The sequence below is a fragment of the Impatiens glandulifera genome, chromosome 6, assembly GCF_907164915.1.
Source record: "Impatiens glandulifera chromosome 6, dImpGla2.1, whole genome shotgun sequence".
NCBI lineage: Eukaryota > Viridiplantae > Streptophyta > Magnoliopsida > Ericales > Balsaminaceae > Impatiens > Impatiens glandulifera.
Window position 1 is genome coordinate 46,274,035 of NC_061867.1, and position 20,086 is coordinate 46,294,120.

At 31.4% G+C, this 20,086-nt stretch overlaps 1 protein-coding gene across 3 annotated transcripts; it reads left to right on the forward strand.

Moving 5' to 3' along the window:
* Positions 1-6,677: 6,677 nt before the first annotated feature.
* LOC124942329 (transcription factor TGA2-like) lies at positions 6,678-19,328 on the forward strand. Of its 3 annotated transcripts, none has more exons than XM_047482809.1 (10): positions 6,678-6,968; positions 7,286-7,430; positions 7,870-7,992; positions 8,071-8,139; positions 8,215-8,274; positions 9,393-9,470; positions 11,249-11,300; positions 11,388-11,659; positions 17,411-17,662; positions 18,922-19,328. In XM_047482809.1, exons 3-10 carry the CDS (start codon positions 7,927-7,929, stop codon positions 19,066-19,068), a joined length of 996 nt encoding a protein of 331 aa, XP_047338765.1. In that variant the 5' UTR covers positions 6,678-6,968; positions 7,286-7,430; positions 7,870-7,926; the 3' UTR covers positions 19,069-19,328. The 3 variants fall into 3 exon arrangements, with proteins under 3 accessions (XP_047338765.1, XP_047338764.1, XP_047338766.1); XM_047482808.1 differs by having other exon boundaries at positions 7,329-7,430; XM_047482810.1 differs by lacking the exon at positions 7,286-7,430.
* The last annotated feature ends 758 nt before the right edge of the window (positions 19,329-20,086 follow it).

A 20,086-nucleotide genomic window follows, 5' to 3' on the forward strand; every position in this document is an offset into this window, starting at 1 on the left:
ATTGGTCGAGCTGCCGTTAAAGCTCCGTATGGTTTTTTTTTTTTTTTTTTTCAAACATCGTAAATTGTGTGCGGTTAGACAATTGTTTTTTTTATTATAGTTTTTTCCAAATAAAATAAGAACAAAAGACATTTATTTAGCATATATTTTAGAAATAAACACTTTATTTTTGTTTAAAAAATACATGTGTTAAATCTTTTAGGATTGACACTGACTTCGCAACTTTAAGTAATGGTGATTACAAAAGATTTATTTCGCTAAATTCGACATTTTTCTATTATTAGAAGTTACGATTTTAATGAAAATTAAAATCTTCTATATATATTAGTTAGGAAAATTAAGATAGGCTCGAAAAGATTTTTGAAAATAAGAAAACGACAAAAAAAAAAAATATATAATAATAGAAAAGGGTCAGCATTTTAGAAACCATTTTTTTAATCAAGTTGTCACGTCATTTTCTACGCAAACATTGGTCATTGTAAATTTGGCGGTAAATAAACGCATGTATTTTATTTTTATTTTTACAAATATTTTATACAATATAGGCTAATCAATTGTCTTTATCTTAAATATTGATTAACATTATATTTTTATTGAATTTAATAAAAGTTAATTTAATTATTTTAAATTAAGAAACTAACCAACCTCATATCAATTTAAGTATTCCTTTAATTGAAATGAACATGTCTTTGACCACTTTTCACTTATTTATTAAGATAAATAAAATGAACATTTTCTAAAGTATGGTTTTGACATTTTGTCATGAAAATTAAGAAAATTATTATTTTACGCAAAATATTTATTAACAATTAAATTTTAAAAATTATAAAAAATAAAATAAAATTATTTTATTTATGGAGAACTAGATAATATTGTCCTAATGACTTTATCTATGGATATAAAAACATTTTTTTTTACCTTATTATCACTTAAATGTTTTTATTTTATTTTATCAAAACTTTAAATTAAATATAAATATCATCACTGTCACCTCTTGCTTTTTAACAAATAATTAATTATAATAAAATAATACTTTTTTAATTATTTTTTTTATTAAAGTTATTTAAAAAATAATATTTTATCATTATCACATCACACTCATAATTACTTTTTAAAATTGACAAAATAAAAGTAATTTTATTTTTATTAAATATAAAAGATGTGATTAAATTAAATAAAAAAATGAAATTTAAATATATTTTTAACTACAACAAATTCTTTTATCAAAACTTTTCATTTTTTATAAAATATAACAAATAACTCAGTATAATTTTAAAATTTAAATTAAAAAAAAATCATATATAATAAGGATAATATAAAATAAATAAATAAAAATTGGAAGGTGAGCCATCAACTATATAGGTATCTCTACTATATATTTAAATACTGATATCACATATGCTACCACCTATAAATAATATTTATGATATACATAATTTTCGATCGGTGGTATTGATATTGTACTATTTATATAAAATAATAATAAAAAAATAGTTTGATACATAAGTAAATAATATTTTTGAGTGTATGAAATGAATTAAAAATATTACATAATAATTTGCATCACTGCTTATATCAATTTTCTTAACAGAAATAATGATTTTTTTTTTATAAAATAAAAGTAAGCTCAATATAGTTTTATAATTTAAATAAGTAAAAACAAAATCATATATAATAAGGATAATATGAAAATAAATAAATAAATAATTGAAAGGTGAACCACTAACTAACTATTAAATATGTTACCTAATCAAATGCAATCTCATTTAATTTTACTTTCTTATTTAAGAAAAAGATAATGGGATATGACATAAGCAATGTTATCCTTTTTCCAATTTAGTCCACTTTTTATTTTGTTTAATTTGTCTAAATATTTTATAGTCATTTACTTGATCCCTTTAATTTTATCTTTATTCAAATTTAACCCTAACATTTTCAATCTCTTTAATTTTGACCTTTAATTTTTGTACTTAATTCAATTTTACCATTTACTTACAAAAGATAAAACAAAAATAACCATAAAAAAAACCTTAAACTATACTTATGAAAAATAAAATAAAATACCAAAATACTTTAATTATGAGAAAGATTAACTAAATTATAATTATCATAATTCTTATTCAACAAGAGATCGATGTAGAAAGTATTATAAAAACATTAATCTCAATTTATGTTATCCGAGTTTTGGACAATATTATTTTGATCACTATCATATCTGAATTATAATTATAATCAAGAAAAACACTAATGTACAATAAAAGAAAATTAAAGTAATAATTAGATATAAAAAAACGACTTTTGATAAAACTATAGAATTTTTTTTTTATTAACTTCTATTAAATATGATTGATTTTGATTTTTGGAAAAAAAAATATTGTAACAAAATTTATTTAAAGTTATAATTGAAATTTGAATATTTCAAACAGGGTATTGTTTATTTTCCTTTGAAATCATCACATATCATATGCATACATTTTACGGCTAAGCTTATTTTTTTTGGTCAAATTATTATAATGTAAAGAGATTTTTTAATTTTGTTTTTTCATTTTTCAATCGCAATCAAACTTTTACATAGAAACTTCAATTTGTATTGTATAAATTTGGGTTTATGAAATAATAGTTAAAACAAATGAATAAAAAAGTCACACAATAATTTGCATTATTTCTAATATATTTTTTTATACCAACAAAGTTAGCTATAATATGTATCATCATCTAAAAAATATTAACATATAATTAAATCATGATGAATAACACAGTCTTATACAAAAAATAAAATAAAAAATAGTTTAAATGTTTTTTCAATAAAATTATAAATAGAACATATTGAAACAAAATACTAATTTCTAAAAAGTGATACTTTTGTGAATGAGAAATTTATGAGTAATTAAAAGATTTTGAAATATACATAATTTTAAAGAACTCCTAATATAAGTTAATAAGAAAGTTAGGATAAAAAATAAGATTTCATAACTTTTCAACTATTTGGCAACATCCTTGTTGTCGACGTAATGACAGACGAATCGGATATACGAACCCAATACTAGACTCGGAACCAGGATAACGTCTTGTCAAAAAAAATGATTAATAAATATATATTTCTTTAAAAGTAAAACAAAAGACAAACATGATATTAGATGGCTAAAGGATCCATAATATTTTTTTTGCTAAATATATTTCTTTCAAAATTAATATTTTTTTGGTATTAAGACATGGGATCCAAAATTTTATGTGCTTTCTTGTTTGAATTTTCTTTATCTACTAAAAATTAATAGATTCCATTCCAAAAGTGAGTCTATAATAAGGATGAATTTTTTATTTTTTTTTTAAATATCATTTTAATTCTCATTGTTTTTGTCGTGTTCACGTATTATATGTTTATTTTCATATATGTCTTCGAACAAATTTCATTCCTATTTTATGTTACAAACAACAATTTATTCAATAAATTTAAAATCTTTAAAATATTTGTCATAGTGTTAATAGGTTAATCATGTGAATATTTTAAACCAATTGAAAAGAGTTCTAGATAAATAATGTTTATGTCAATATTTTTTCAATAGAATTATGAATTCTCAAAATATGTCGATTCAAAAAATTTAGTTATTTTCAAAACCTTACTAATTCACTTACTTACCATTTAAACAAAAAAAAAAAACAATTTTTAAACAAGTGTTTTTATTTTTAAGATTTTATAAAAATATAACCATAGTTTCAATCATCTAATTATTTATTTTATATATTTAAATATCAAAATTATCATTTATTTAATTAAATTAAATTAATTTATTTTAAAAAATAAAAAAAAATCTTTGAATTTTAACCATAAAAAACTGATTTTCCAAAAATTTAATTAAACATGATTTTGTAAAAAAAAATGAATAAAAAAAAAATCTCATTAACCACTACATCAAATAAGTCAAAAGAGTCCGTCTTGCAAATTGACAAATAAAGACCCGCAACCAGATCCAGAATCCGCCAACCCGAAGGACATTTTTTAGATCCTTTTCCAAGTCTATTTTTCATCAAATATTAACAACTTTCTCACAAATATAAAACTTGTTTTTTGATATTTTAAATTATGTCATTAAAAAAAATAATTAGTAGGACAAAAAAAAATTAATATTGAATGTTTGAAAATATCTAGAACTCAAGTAGAACAAAAAAAATCTTATTAAATTTTAATATATATATAATTAAAATTTATTTTATAACTTATTTCATCTAAATTAATATTTTAATGAGATATTTTAAAAAATAAAATTTTAAAATAATTTGTTTTTGTTCCAACCTAGCTCCAATTTCAAATTAAGATTTTACAAATAAAGTTGAAAATATTAAAATAACTCATCAAAGAAGCTTCAAAATTATATAAAAAAAATGTATTAGAATGAATATTTGGATTCTCAGGTCGTTTTATATATATATATATATATATATATATATATATAATAATAAACTCAACAACACCACATTAATATAATCATTAATATAGTCATCAAATATATAATTCACTCGTTAGTATTTTCTCTTTTATCTCGTCCTCCCTCTTTTTTAATTAAATTTAGTTTTTCATTACAATATATATTATTATTTACAAAAATATTTATATTAATATTAATTCAAAATATAATTTTTTATTTTTTTAATTAAAAATACACCTAACTTTATAATTTATATACTTTCATAATTTTATATTTATTTGTTACCTTATATATATATATATTATTTTTTATTATTAATTTTATATAAATACATTTTTATCTTTTATCATCCATTTTTATCTTTATCATACATTTTTTATTTCATATATATATATATATATAATATTTTCTTTATAAATATAAATAATTTTTATGTTAATATAAAATTTTTAATAATAAATATTAAATACAAAATATATATACATACACAAAATAATAAAATTATTTTAACAATCATAAATAGTCTAATGGTTTAAGTGTTCACATCTCATGTTAAAGACTAGAGTTTGAATTTCAAAACATGCAAATTTATATTTTCAAGGTGGCGCAACTTTGGTTTGGCGAGCATTTGAAAGTCCGAGGTCACGAGATGGAGGTCGGATGATAGTTGATTGTCGGGTGTGAGGTCGGAATTAGTAGTTGGTATGACGATCATTTAAAAGTGTGAGGTCACGAGATGAATGTCAGGTGGTGAGTGGTTTGTCGAGTGTGAGGTCGAAATTAGTGATTGGTTTAGCTAGAATTTAAAAGTGTGTGAGGTCACGAGATGGAGGTCGGGTGGTGGATGATTTATCGAGTGTGAGGTTGGAATTAATTGTTGGTTTGATGAACATTTGAAAGTGTGAGGTCATGAGATGAATGTTGGGTGGTGGTTAGTGATTGGTTTGACGTTGAATAAGAGGTCTGTGATCAATTGTGATTGGAATTAATAGTTAGTTTGACGAACATTTGAAAGTGTGAGGTCATGAGATGAATGTCAGGTGGTGGTTAGTGGTTGGTTTGATGTTGAATAAGAGGTCTTTGATCAATTGAGATTGATTGTTGATTTGTTGAAGTGGAAGTAAAAAAGAGGTTGACTAAGATTTATGACTGGTTTGTCGAGGGATAGATGCATATGAAAAAGTGTGAGTCACAAGATGATGATCAATTGGAGGCTTAGTGATTAAGTTTGACGAAATATAAAAGGTGTTGTCATCAATTAATGTCAACTAAAATTGGTGGGTAGTTTGTCGAAAAGATAAAAAATGAATATGAAAAAGTTTGAGTCATAAGATGAGGGTCAATCGAGGGATTAAGTGAGTGCCAAATAGATAAAATAGATGTTAATATTATGTTTAAGATTAAACTTAATTTTATCTAAAATATTTATAAATAAATAATATTTTATATATATTCTTATCCGTGCAAATGCACACCTTCATACTAGTTTGAATAAACATAATAAAAATATATCACATCTTTCGACTCTTCTTCATTACATTACTCAATTCATTACAAAAAAATTAAAATACTTTATATTTTAAATTATTATTATAAATTAATACCTTTTAAACTTTTTTATTAAAAAAAATATTTATGTTATTTAAATAATCCAATCCCAAACCGTTATTAGTTAATTAAATTATTATAATATATATATTTTTAAATTTAAATTTTATAAAACAAAATTTAATTATTGAAGAGAAGATATAGGATGAGTTTTGTTTCAGTCTCCTTATAGTATATTTATAATCATCCTTTTATAATAATATTTTTTTTTCAAATTACACATCTTTTAATGTCAACCAAACCATTTTAAAAATTAAAAATATATATATCTCAAAAAGAACATTTATACATTTTAGAAAATTTTACAAAAGACTAAAATTAAGATACAAGACTATTTCATACAAACGAGGAGAGAATTTAAGAAAGAAAATGCGGGGAAGAGAATTTGAGAAAGAAAATGAGAGAAAAAAAGAGTGTAACTGCGTCACTTGCTGAAAAAATAAAGGATGATAAGAGAATAGAGAGAAAATTTATTAATTTTTCCAAAATTTATTAATTTTTCCAAATCAGATTATCACGTAATTCCCTCTCAAATTCTCTTTCCCAATAATTTTTCTTTATTAATTATATAAATATTAATTTTCTCTCTCTAAAATTTTAGTTAAAACCAAACAAGACTATATGATGTCAAACCCACTAAAACTTTACCCAACCAATATAAAAAAAATCGTCAGCAGTCATCGGAAAGTGGAGGATTTGCGCCAGGAAAAAGACGTCTAGAGATTGGCATGCATCTCCTTCAAACCTGACTCTCTTTCTCTCTCACATACACACAAACACACACAACAGAGGTCAGCAACTTTCAGGTACATATCAAAGTTCCTGGTCCTGTTCAGATTGGAACCTCGAAGATTTCTTGATTTACCCACTTCAGGAAGTAACTCTTTAAGCCTAAAGGAAGATGTGATTTGATCTTCTTGTTGCTTCCTCTTTAGGGTAATCTTTATCTCCACTCATTTGAGCTTTTATCAGTTGGGTTTATTCTCTTAATGCTCTAATTTGCTAATACAGCTTCAGCTTTCTACAGTAATTTACTGCATTTGTTGATTAAACATTCGGTTTTATTGTTGACATTGCGAGCTTCTTTTACTAAAGAGAACACTTTATAGATAGACCACTAAATAAATAGAAGATCTTCAAATTTGGAAAAAAATTGATTTGATTTGATAAATGAGTGTTTAATGTTTTTTTAGGGTTTTTCTTTTTATGTTTTGTTGCTGTAAAGTGTATAATCCCTTCCTTTTATGTATCAGTTGTCTTCCTGAGGTGAATTTGCTTTGTGGGTTTGCTTCTCAGGTTTCTTATCTTCTGTTTAGGAGATGGTGAATTTTGTCTTACTGATGGAAAAGTTCTCATGCTGCCAAATTTGGTTTACTCGTTACACATTTACAAGATTGTGTAAGTTGTTAATACATGTCATTTGCATGATGATGAGATTCGAATAATGAAATCAATACAACTGTTGAAACAGGCATGTGATAGTGTTTGATTCTTTGAGTTTTTGATAATAAGGAAGGGAATGGGTTGTGATATTTATAAGACTTGGAGGTTAATGAATTGAAATACTCAAATTATAAGATTGTAAACACAATCTTATCAAATCCAATTCATACTAATGTAATAGACTAATTGCTTGCTGATCATTAATTGATGTGGCATCCATTCCTACTTGTCTTCATTTGTTCCTGACCATTGGATCCGGGTCGATCCTACATTTCTTGGTAGCTTTAGCTTCCGTATCGTATCAAGGGTCGCTCCATCAGTTGGCTTTGATGACCAAAGGATGATTTGGTCTTTACTTATGTTATTTCTCTCATGTTTCTTATATGAAAAACAGAAGGTCGAGTTCATCAAAACCAAGATCAGGTTGGACTAGAAACCTTGTTTCAAACATATGGCAGATGCTAGTCCCAGGACTGATATCTCCACTGATGGTGATACTGATGATAAGAACATGAGGGTGAGCTATATATATTTTGATTATTTTTTTATTGTTGCCTTGAAATGAAACTAACAATGATACTCTGCTGTATATTAGTCTGAAAAAAGGGGTAATCTACTTCTCATGGCTGCTTCAGATTCCAGTGATAGAACTAGAGATCAGAAGGTAAATTTTTTTGGTTTGATGACATATATGTCTCCTGTTTGAATATTGATGATCACTGTTAATTCATCTTCGTAGACTCTTCGGAGGCTTGCTCAAAATCGTGAAGCTGCAAGAAAAAGTCGATTGCGCAAAAAAGTATGTCATTTTTGTTTTCCGTATTTTTTGTCAGCTATCATGATGACCCGCAGTTCTTGATGTTGGTTTCCCTTATTTCCGGGTGTTTGTTTTATCAGGGGTGAGAGGTTTCGCTTTATATTATTATTTTCTCCATTCATCTCCTCCTAAATACAATTTTTAAGGGCCTATCAGACGAAGACACATGGTCAAGAGATGTAAAACAATCAGAATAGGATAATTATGTTTATTCAAATTGTTTTGAATAACTAATCAAATGAAGTAATTATGTAGAAGATATCTGCTAATTGTGGGCTTATTGAATTTCTAATACCATCTGCTAAATATGGATTGGCCTAACAGGAAAGGTTAAACATTCATTCACATTGAATGCAAATTAGATTAACAAAGTTTAATTTTATTGAATTGCTAATTAGAAATGCCTTGTGTAGACTCATAGTTCAGTGGTAGAGCATAAGAACTCATGCCTACAAGATCATGAGTTTCAGTAATTTTCTCCTCGGTGACTTTAATATATTAAGAAGTAAAATTAATATATAATGGTGACGTTGTAAATATATGAGTTATAATTATATAATCGTTATTTATTTTTGTTCGGGGATCAAATTGGCTCGGTTCCATCAGGACAGATTGAATTTTCCATCCCTATAATATTTCTTTGAAGAGCTTATATTAGTGGATACACACAATTTTGCTGCAAGACTATCTTGATACAAATGAATAAAAATAATATTAAGGTAAATTAAAATTACTTTCCAAAATTCTCCTTTTCATTAGGAAGTTTATTTCCTTTCCATTTGTTCAAGAATAGGGAAGATGTGACTGAATTTTTGGTGAATCATCTCCTTTTCAATGTGTTCTAACATTTGCACTATTTTATACATATTTACAATTTCTTATCAACTGGCAAAATTAAATTCACAATTAGCTTATTTCGAAGCAGGTAAATTTACGATCTCTTGTTAACTTTATTTGGCATAAAATATGTTTTTTTTAGAAACAATATCATATTTAATTTGGATCAACAAAAAGAGGGTAAACGTATATTTTTGTGCTAACTGTCACTTAGTTATGCCTAAAACAAGATATTTTCTCTTTGTAAATGTTGTTTTTCATAGGCCTACGTCCAGCAGCTGGAGAGCAGCAGATTGAAATTCACCCAACTAGAACAAGAGCTACAGCGAGCAAGGCAGCAGGTTTGAAATGGACCTTTTGCTCACGCTAATCAGTTATCATTCACTTTATTTTTTTGCTAAAACAGTTGTGTTTGGAGGCATGTATGACTTCATATTGATTTTTTTTTCTCCTGGTAAAGATTATTCTGTTGTGTCGTCACATCAGTACCCAATGAGAAGTCCAAGTTAAAAATTGAGTAGGCTATTTAAGAAAAGGTTATCTTAAATATTAATTAGAAAATTATCTAAAAAGGACTTTTCCCTTTGTTGTGTATAAATAGGAAAAATAACTTCATCATTCATTCATTAAAATAGATAACAATTACGTGACAAAGAATCAAGAAAACAACTGGTTTCTTCCACTGTTCTCTTCTACCTCTTTTCTCTCAGTTTCTTATGTATGATTCTCAATTTGGTATCAAAGCATCAGGGTCCCACACGAATCCAATGGGTGAAGAAAATAATTCACCGGCCAATATCATTTAAAAAAAAATCGGTTCTTTGAGGATTAATCAACAGAACTACATGATTTGGATCACAACACTCGTTTTGACCCTCAATCCTTTCGGTTATCATAGGTCAATCCACTATGAAGTTTGTAGGTTTAGTGCCTGAACCTCGATTTTGCCTCTTTAGTTTGCTTTTTCTCATGGTTTGGTTCACTCTTTCCATAATTTTCTCAATGAACGTGCTTATCCTCATTTGCGATCTTGCCAAACTTCATAAGAGGTGATCTTGCATTATGAAGAAGCCCTTCTTTTTTTATGCGATTTACCCAATCTTCTTAGTGGGATATTCTTGACGGAAAATATGTCTTTAAACTCATACAGAAAATAGATGGCACTACTGATGTTACAAAGCTTGCCTTGTTGCCAAAAGGGTTCTATCAACAACGTGACATTGATTACATGAATATTTTTAGTACAATCGTCAAAATGAATATGATCTGCACCATTTTCTCCTTTTGGCCATTACTGATCACCATTCTTTGATCTCCAATTAGATATAAGTATTATTTCTTTACGTTACACTATATGAGAAGGTCTATTGAGCACAACCCCGATGATTTGTTCATTCAAAATATCTTGTTCATATCTGTCGACTTCTCAAAGCAATTTAGGTCTCGAGCAAGCTCGAGGAGCTTGACATGCTACTATACAAATTACACTTGTCTCTCTTTTTAATTCTATTTGATAGGTCACAAGTTATCTTCTTGTATATGCAGAAGAAATGACCCTATATGGAACTGATATTTTGCCAAAATCTAGTCACAGTCACAATCTAATTGAAAAAATGTTAAAATTGATGGTGAATGTTTTTGTTGGGTATTATGATCTAGATTATAGAGTTTTTTTAGCTAGATAACATGGGCATTCTTGAAGACACTGAACACGTTTTACTATATAACAATCAAGCGCATTTTGCAAGGAACATGGGCATTCTTGGTTTTGTTTGGTTTGAATAGAGTTAAAAGTAGATGTAGTTGTCCTATTGAAGCCCTCCACTAGTGGTTACTCATTAGGCAGCCGACGTCTGCAGTTTTTGTTGAAGAAATTTAGTGATAATGAATATTTTGTTATATTTTTGAACATTGGTTATATAATGAAATTATGCCTTAAATAAGATATAATTTAATGTGGTGTCTATAAATAGGCAAATGACTTCTTCATTATTCATTGAAATATACAAGAATTACATAATCAAGAAAACAAAATGCTTTCATCCCCTATTCTATTCTTCCTATTTTTTTTTTATCTGTTTTATGTGTATTATTGATCCTCAATTCTCCTGTCTTGTAGGGAATCTTTATATCAAGCTCCGGTGACCAAACTCATTCAACGACTGGAAATGGTAATTGTCATATATGATTTTAAGCGAAATCAAGAACCTTAAATGCATTAAATCAAAAACACTATCTGACAAAGTAATAATTTGCAGGGGCATTGACATTTGACATGGAGTATGCTCGATGGCTTGAAGAGCAAAATGGGCACATGAACGAGCTTAGATCAGCAGTAAATGCCCATGCAAGCGATGCAGAACTTCGTACTATTATTGATGGTATAATATCACACTACGATGATATTTTCAGGCTCAAGGCCAACGCAGCAAAAGCAGACGTTTTCCATATATTATCTGGCATGTGGACCACCCCTGCTGAGAGGTGTTTCTTGTGGCTGGGTGGCTTTCGTTCTTCAGAGCTTCTAAAGGTCAGGCAGTTATTAAGATGGTATATAATAATGTTTCATTATTTTATTCATTATAAATGTTATGTAGTGGTGTTGGTTGTGGGTTATTTGAATAACCTTTGTTCGGTTTGGGTTATGAAAATGGGTTATTTGGGTAAAAGACTTTTAATGAAAAAATACATTTTAAAATAGGAAATTTAAGATATTTTTGTATTTAAATAATCCCACCTGAACAAGTTCTAAGAGAACATCCCACTTCTTTGAGTTTAACAGAGCTTTCTTTAGCATAGGAATGACAATCTCAATCCTAAAAAATAGGATAATATTATTTTAACTAGTATATTTACAATCTCACTATTATACTTATATTTTCTTTTACTGTTTTGTTTATATATTATTTTTGTTTGAATAATAAATGTAATAATTTAAAGTTTTTAGATTTATCTACATTTTCGTAATAATATGAATATTTGATATATTTGTCAATTTCTGTTATAAAGAAATATCAATTGTAAACGAGGATCGGTGGAAATAAAAAAAATCCGCGGACAGGGGGAATTAACTATCCAACACATTTTTCACGATAACAAGTTAGCTAGGAAGAGTATAACTACGTGTAAATTCTTCATATTCGAGCACACTGGCGATATATTAATCGGATTATAGAATTTATAATTTTGACAAGATCTTTTTGGTGAGTTATTTATTCCTACACTTCTTATGTCTTAATGTTGAAATTGAGTTGATGGGTCAGGCCCAATTAAATAGGCCCAACTAACTAAAGTGTCAAAGGCTTAAGTTTGTTAAGTTAGTTAGAACAAGTTGTTTATATATATATATATGAGTAATTCACACAAGGTAGTTAGAGATTTTAGAGGTGTGAGTGATATATATAAAGAACGAGGTGTAACTGAAACGTTGAATTGTGATAGTGGAATCGAGTTCGTAACAGAGCTCGACGGAGACGTAGACCATTTTTTTTGGGTCGAACTCCGATATCAAATCTTGTGTTGTTTTATTGGTTTCTTGCTGTTATATTTCTTAGTTCTTTGATTGATTAGGAGGGAAATTCCCTACAGTGGTATCAGAGCTCGGTTTGGGCAAGATTAGAATCAATCTTGAAGAATCTTGAAGAATCTTGGAAAGGTCTTTAATGCTGGCTAGTGATACGGATAAGGAAGATTCCGGCTCAGGCGCAGAAAGAGACAAAGTGGACAAGGTTCAATATTATACAAGAAAGAGATCAACACAGAAAACGGCACCTTGGGAATTCCAGTGGCAGTCCATCTCAAGCATGAAGACTGACATTGACAAGTTCGATGGCAATGGAGATTTTCGCATTTGGCAGCGGAAAATCAGGGCTCTCTTGGCACAGCAGCATCTTCTGCGAACTCTAGAAGAACCAGTCTCGTGGCCAATGGAGATGAATAAAGATCAAAAGATCGAGATGACAGAGACAGCAATTGGTACAATCATTTTCCATCTCTCAGATTCTGTAATTCGGTTGATAGACAATGAGAAGACTCCGGCATCGATGTGGAGACGCCTAGACGAGCTGTTCCAATCCAAATCTTTGATTAACAAGATTTACTTGAAGGAAAGGCTGTTCAGTTACAAGATGATGCAAGAAAAGACTCTTACTCAAAATCTTGATGAGTTCTTGAAACTCAATATCGAGTTGGCAAACTCAGGCGAGAACGAAGCAATGAGCAATGAAAACCAGGCAATAATCATCCTCAACTCTCTTCCCGAATCCTACAAAGAAGTCCGTAATGCGATCAAATATGGACGAACAAGTATCACTCTTGAAGAGGTGATTTCGGCATTGAAGTCGAGAGAGTTGGAATTAAGGACAGAAAAGAAAGCGAGTTCAAATGGCGAGAATTACATGGCCAAAGGGCAACCTCGTACCAATAACAAATCGAAAGATAAGAAAAGCAAAACATCACAATCGGAATCTGCGGAAACAAGAAAATGCTATCATTGTGGAAAGGTTGGTCATCTTCGAAACCACTGCTATAGTTGGCTGAAAGATAACAAGAAAAAACAAGTGGAGACTAAAGAATCTGCGAATTATGGTGATGGCTATGACAGTGGAGAGGTCTTGATGGCGTCAATGGAAGATGGTAGAAGGGACTGGGTTCTTGATTCCGGTTGTACTTTCCACATGACGTACAGAAAAGATTGGATCTCTAATTTCCAGAAACTGAGTGGTTGCAAGGTGCTGATGGAAATAGCAATGCATGTCAAGTAGAAGGTATTGGAGATGTCAGCATAAAAATGTTCGATGGTGTTGTAAGGGTTCTGAAACAAGTCAGGTTTGTGCCTCAGCTGTCACGAAACCTCGTCTCTCTCGGGATTCTTGATGACTTAGGATACACAAATCAGATAGTGTCGGGGAAGATGAAGATAATGAAGGAAAACAGGTTAATGATGCAAGGTATCAAGCAAGAAGGTTTGTATCAGCTGATTGGTGAAACTGTGTCGAGACAGTCTGCACTTGTAGTTTCAGATGAAGACAAGAAGGCTACGATATGGCATCGGAGGCTCGGTCACATCAGTGAGAAGGGTTTGCAGATTCTCAGCGACAAGAATATATTAGGCTCAGATAGAGTCAAGGGTCTAAGCTTTTGCGAGCATTGCGTGTTAGGCAAACAGCATCGGCAGAAATTTAAGACCGGGGTTCACAAGTCTAAGGGCGTGTTGGAGTATGTCCATTCAGACTTATGGGGTCCTGAGAAAACATCGACGCATGGAGGTAACTCGTACTTCTTGTCAATCGTAGATGATTATTCTCGTAAAGTATGGGTTTATCTTCTGAAACACAAAAGTGATGCTTTTGAGAAGTTCAAAACATGGCAGACTTTGGTTGAGAATCTAACAGGTAGAAAATTAAAGATCCTAAGAACAGATAATGGGTTAGAGTTTTGCAACGAAGTGTTTGATAGTCATTGTCGTGAGCTAGGGGTTCAAAGACATAGAACAGTTCGATCCACACCCCAGCAAAACGGCGTTGCTGAGCGAATGAATCGGACTTTGTTAGATAAGTCTCGATGCATGCTTTTCGGGGCAGGTTTGTCCAAGTCTTTCTGGGGAGAAGCTGTAATGACAGCAGCATATTTGGTGAATCGATGTCCGTCGACAGCAATTGAGTTCAAAACTCCTGAAGAAATGTGGACAGGTAAACCTCCAGATTTGTCTCATCTTAGACCATTTGGATGTACAGCCTTCGCTCATCAAAAAGAAGGCAAATTAGAGCCAAGAAGTGTGAAGTGTGTGTTTCTTGGGTATCCTCAAGGAGTGAAAGGTTATAGGCTGTGGTTAAAACAGTCTGGTGGTTTTAAAACCATAAACAGCAGGGACGTAGTATTCAATGAAGAGGAGTTTGTGTGTCTCTCTCAGAATCAATCTAATCAATGTGACTTGGGTAAAAGCGAGCAGGGGACTGGTCAAGTGGAGATTAATGCAGGGGATCATGGTCAGGTGGAGCCATTGATTTCAGATCAAAACACTGAAATGGTTGCTGATAATCAGGAGGAATTTACTGGTACAGATGTTGAACCTGTTGTGGCACAAGACGAGGAAATTACAGCTCAGTCGGAAGTTAGTTATCAACTCGCAAGGGACAGGGAAAGGAGGCAACCAAAACCCATCCAGAGGTATGGGTTCTCAGTTTATACCGATATGTTGGCATATGCGTTTATGACAGCAGTTGAGTTAGACAAAACTGAGCCGGAAGATTTCAAAGAGGCTTTGAGTTCTAGTGATAGATCCAAGTGGATGGAAGCTATGAAGGAAGAAATGAATTCACTTTATAAGAATTCAACTTGGGAGATTGTTCCAAGGCCTGTCAAACAATCTGTAATCAAGTGCAGGTGGATCTATAAGATCAAGGAAGGTATTTCGATTCAAGAGGGGGTCAAGTACAAAGCAAGATTAGTTGCTAAAGGGTTCTCTCAAAAGGAAGGAGTGGACTATAATGAGATCTTCTCACCAGTTGTTAAGTACAAAACCATTCGGATAATGCTCTCGCTGGTAACTCAGTTCGATCTTGAGTTAGAACAGATGGATGTTAAGACTGCGTTTCTTCATGGAAATTTAGACGAAACCATCTACATGGAGCAACCAGAAGGGTTCAAAGTTCAGCAAGAGAAGAACATGGTGTGTTTGCTTAGGAAGTCATTGTATGGACTCAAACAATCACCAAGGCAGTGGTACTTACGGTTTGATGCGTTTATTACTCAACAAGGCTTTATGAGGAGTAGCTATGATACTTGTTTATACTTTAGAGGGAAGAATATACTTGAAGCTGATTATCTTCTGCTATATGTAGATGATATGCTACTAATCAGCAAAGAAGCTTCAAGTGTGAAGAAGTTGAAAATTGTTCTAAGTTTCGAGTTCGATATGAAGGACTTAGGCAAAGCTGCTAAGATTCTTGGGATAAGAATTAAGAGAGACAGGAAGAATGGTGTAATGACTCTCAGCCAGCAAGGGTATCTCGAGAAGGTGATTGACAAGTTCGAAATTCGAGGAGCCAAGCCAGCAAAGTTGCCGATCACGAATCAGTATCTGATGTCGTCTGTGAACTCGGCAAAAACCAGGTCAGATCAGACTTACATGGAAAAGATTCCGTATTCAAGTGCAGTTGGGTCTGTGATGTACTCAATGGTCTGTACCAGGCCAGACTTGGCACATGCGATTAGTGTCTTGAGCAGGTTTATGGCGAGTCCAGGCCGTGAACATTGGCTCGCAATGAAGTGGTTACTAAGATACATAGCCTCGACTACTAATGTGGGGATATGTTACAAGAAAAGAAGTGGAGCAGAGGTTAGTGTAATTGGTTACGTGGACTCAGACTATGCAGGAGATAAAGACTCAAGGAAATCAACTTCGGCTTTCTATTTTTTGGTGAACGGTAACTGTATCAGTTGGAAGAGCCAGTTGCAATCAGTAGTGGCCTTATCAACAACAGAAGCCGAATATATCGCAGCAACTGAAGCTGTAAAGGAAGCAATGTGGATTCAAGGTCTGCTGCAAGATTTGAAGGTATTCGAAGGACCTGCGACGGTGTTCACAGATAGCCAAAGTGCACTACACTTGTGCAAGAATCCCGTGTTCCATGACAGAACAAAACACGTGGATATCAAGCACCATTTCATTCGAGAGAAGATAGCACAAGGGGTGGTTTCAATCAACAAGGTTGGAACAGAAGATAACCCGGCTGATGTTGAAACCAAGGTACTACCTCTAAGTAAATTCAGGCATTGTTTGGATTTGCTTAGAGTTCAAGAGATTTAGTGCAATGAAGGCTTCGAGCAATGAAGTGATGAACATATTCGATTTCACTAGAACAAGAGAAGGACCCTTCAACCCAAGGTGGAGATTGTTGAAATTGAGTTGATGGGTCAGGCCCAATTAAATAGGCCCAACTAACTAAAGTGTCAAAGGCTTAAGTTTGTTAAGTTTGTTAAGTTAGTTAGAACAAGTTGTTTATATATATATATATGAGTAATTCACACAAGGTAGTTAGAGATTTTAGAGGTGTGAGTGATATATATAAAGAACGAGGTGTAACTGAAACGTTGAATTGTGATAGTGGAATCGAGTTCGTAACAGAGCTCGACGGAGACGTAGACCATTTTTTTTGGGTCGAACTCCGATATCAAATCTTGTGTTGTTTTATTGGTTTCTTGCTGTTATATTTCTTAGTTCTTTGATTGATTAGGAGGGAAATTCCCTACACTTAACAAGAATGTTGCAATTTTTCAGCTTCTGGTGAGCCAAATAGAGCCTTTGACAGAACAGCAACTGGCTTCATTAAGGAACTTGCAGCATACTTCTCAGCAGGCAGAGGATGCACTTTCTCAAGGAATGGACGCTTTGCAACAGTCTTTAGCAGAGACATTGTCTGGTGGACCTTCTGGCTCCTCCTCTGGTTCAGCTGGGAATGTTGCAAACTATATGGGTCAAATGGCTATGGCCATGGGGAAACTAGGAACACTTGAAGGATTTATACGTCAGGTAATTGTTTTTCGTTCTTATTATAATACTTGAATTTCAATATTACATGGTTCTTTATGCATTTCCTATTTGCTTATGTTTTGATTCCCGTATTTGAAGTTTTACTTGTTCTGTCCATTGTGAAATAAGTTTTTCAACATATTCACTAAACTGAAAGAGAGAAACCCAAACATGCCTTAGTAACTATTCATTACCAAAGTTAGTTAATTTCAGTTTTGGGTAATTGTTTGAGGTTAGTTAATTTTGTATATATTAGCATATTGTGATTGTTATTGAGATGGTGATGGAACTTATCAATAAATATACAAAGGTTAAGTAGCCATTAATGCAAGGCTCACAAATTAAAATTCTTGTTCCTGAAGATGACGAACATAATTTGTGAGCCTTACATTAATTTGTGGTCATATTTGGTTACTCCTGTTTTTGCACGTGGATTCGGATTTGCTTAAGAAATTGCCAATGATTTTTTGGATACAGATCTAGATATGTTTGGTAGGAACATGTAGCTAATTGGTTACACCGGAATTTATGCCAATTTCTAGCAACTCTTGTGGATGATCCAATCATTTGTTTATCATGATTGGACATTATTCAAGACATTTTTTTGACCCCTCACCAAACTCAATAGTAACGTTCCTTCTGTCTCCTTTAGACGGATTTGGGCAAGACTAAGTTCAAACACATCCCCTCTTCTAGCCTAGCGGCAAAAGGAGGTGGATACCTCAGGTCCCCCAGCCTCTCTGAGGTCCTGGGTTTGAGCCCGTAGACAGCAAGTTTCGCTTGTCTGGTTAAATTGGTTGAGTAGATTTGCGGACTATGTGCTTAACCTGCGGGGATTAGTTGCACAGAAGCGGAACCCGTTTTAAAAAAATAAAATAAAAATTCAAATACACAGTGGAGCCCATTTGGAAACTCTTTCTGGTGATAAATATGATTATGGGTTTATACGAGGAAACTGTAAAAATTTGCTTTGAAACATAATTTTTGTAAAATATCTTATTCATGTGTTAATTTAGATGACATAGTGATCTGAAACATAATATAATTAGACATATATTCATAAATTTGATGACATGCCCAGCTCCAACTCCATAAATTGTTTTCAAATTTTCTAGGTTTTATTTTTTACAACTTTTTAGATTTGTTTGCCAAATAAATTTATGTTAATCTAATTGCAAAACCTTCAGCTGTTTGTCTGTCTATTATCCATAAATTGTTTTGTCAAATAAATGTACTAATGAGGTCTTAAATTTGGCTAGGGTGACAACCTAAGGCAGCAAACCCTCCAACAAATGCATCGGATTTTGACAACTCGACAGTCTGCCCGTGCTCTACTTGCCATGCACGATTATTTCTCCCGACTTCGCGCTCTAAGTTCCCTTTGGCTAGCGCGTCCAAGGGAGTGAAAATGCGTTTTAGTATTGCCAACTGACCAACCTAGTTGGAATGTAGTTTCCATAATTTTATCTTGTTTCTAGTGTTGTATAAAAACAGAAATACCTAATAGAGAGAAGAATTATCAAATTATTTGGAGAAACTATTGAAACTTGTGTTAGTATATTATATTCAACAATGTGGTTTTATGATGGATTGATATGTATATAGAGTACAAGAAACTAAAAACTTACTCATTCCTAAATACATGGAAATTGTATCTCTAATATTTGTGTGTACCAATTACATTGAGGAAAGTATAATTTTATAGGGACAGTGTCTATTCCTGAAACAACTTTCAGATATTACTTCATTCTAATTTTTTTTTGAATTTGTATTGAACTAGAAAACATTTTTAATTAAGTTATATTTAACAACATTATCTCGAGGAATATCTTTTTTACCTCTTGTCAATTTTTTTTATCACAAAGCATTTTTATCATTGTTACATTTAATACAAACCAAAGAGTATAGAGGGGAAATTTGATAAAATGGCCCTCATAAGATGTCTAATTCTAAAAAAGGCCCACGGTAGATAAAATTGGCAAAAATGGCCTTTTTGCCCTGTAAAAAGTCTGTAATACCCTCGCCCGCCTGTTTTACCGCTCAATTACGAGAAATGTATTTCTCGCATTTGGTATTTCTCGCATTTGGTATATATATATTGAGATTCAGACATTTGTAAAATATATGAAAACGGCTAGGGTTTCGAATCGATCTACAATAAACTACGAAAGAACAATCTCCAATGGAGGACGTGATCGCGATGCATTCATCTCTAGATATCAGATTAACACACATACATGACGACGACTCAAGACAAGAACGGCTTATCATCGGAGGCTCCACTTGCCCCGTCACCGTCGAACGCAATGTTCGCTCCGACCTCGACACCACACTTCCAAAGCCTTGTATTCTCTAGCTAGATCTTGTTCTTTCAAATTATTAAATCTTTGAGATTGGGTCTTTCATCAAATATGCAGACTTGGC

Excerpts from the sequence above, each read along its gene's own strand:
- LOC124942329 (XM_047482809.1), top strand. The coding sequence starts at position 7,927 with ATGGCAGATGCTAGTCCCAGGACTGATATCTCCACTGATGGTGATACT. Across the intron at positions 8,275-9,392 it reads AAAGTCGATTGCGCAAAAAA|GCCTACGTCCAGCAGCTGGA; the intron begins GTATGTCATTTT and ends TGTTTTTCATAG. Across the intron at positions 9,471-11,248 it reads TACAGCGAGCAAGGCAGCAG|GGAATCTTTATATCAAGCTC; the intron begins GTTTGAAATGGA and ends CCTGTCTTGTAG.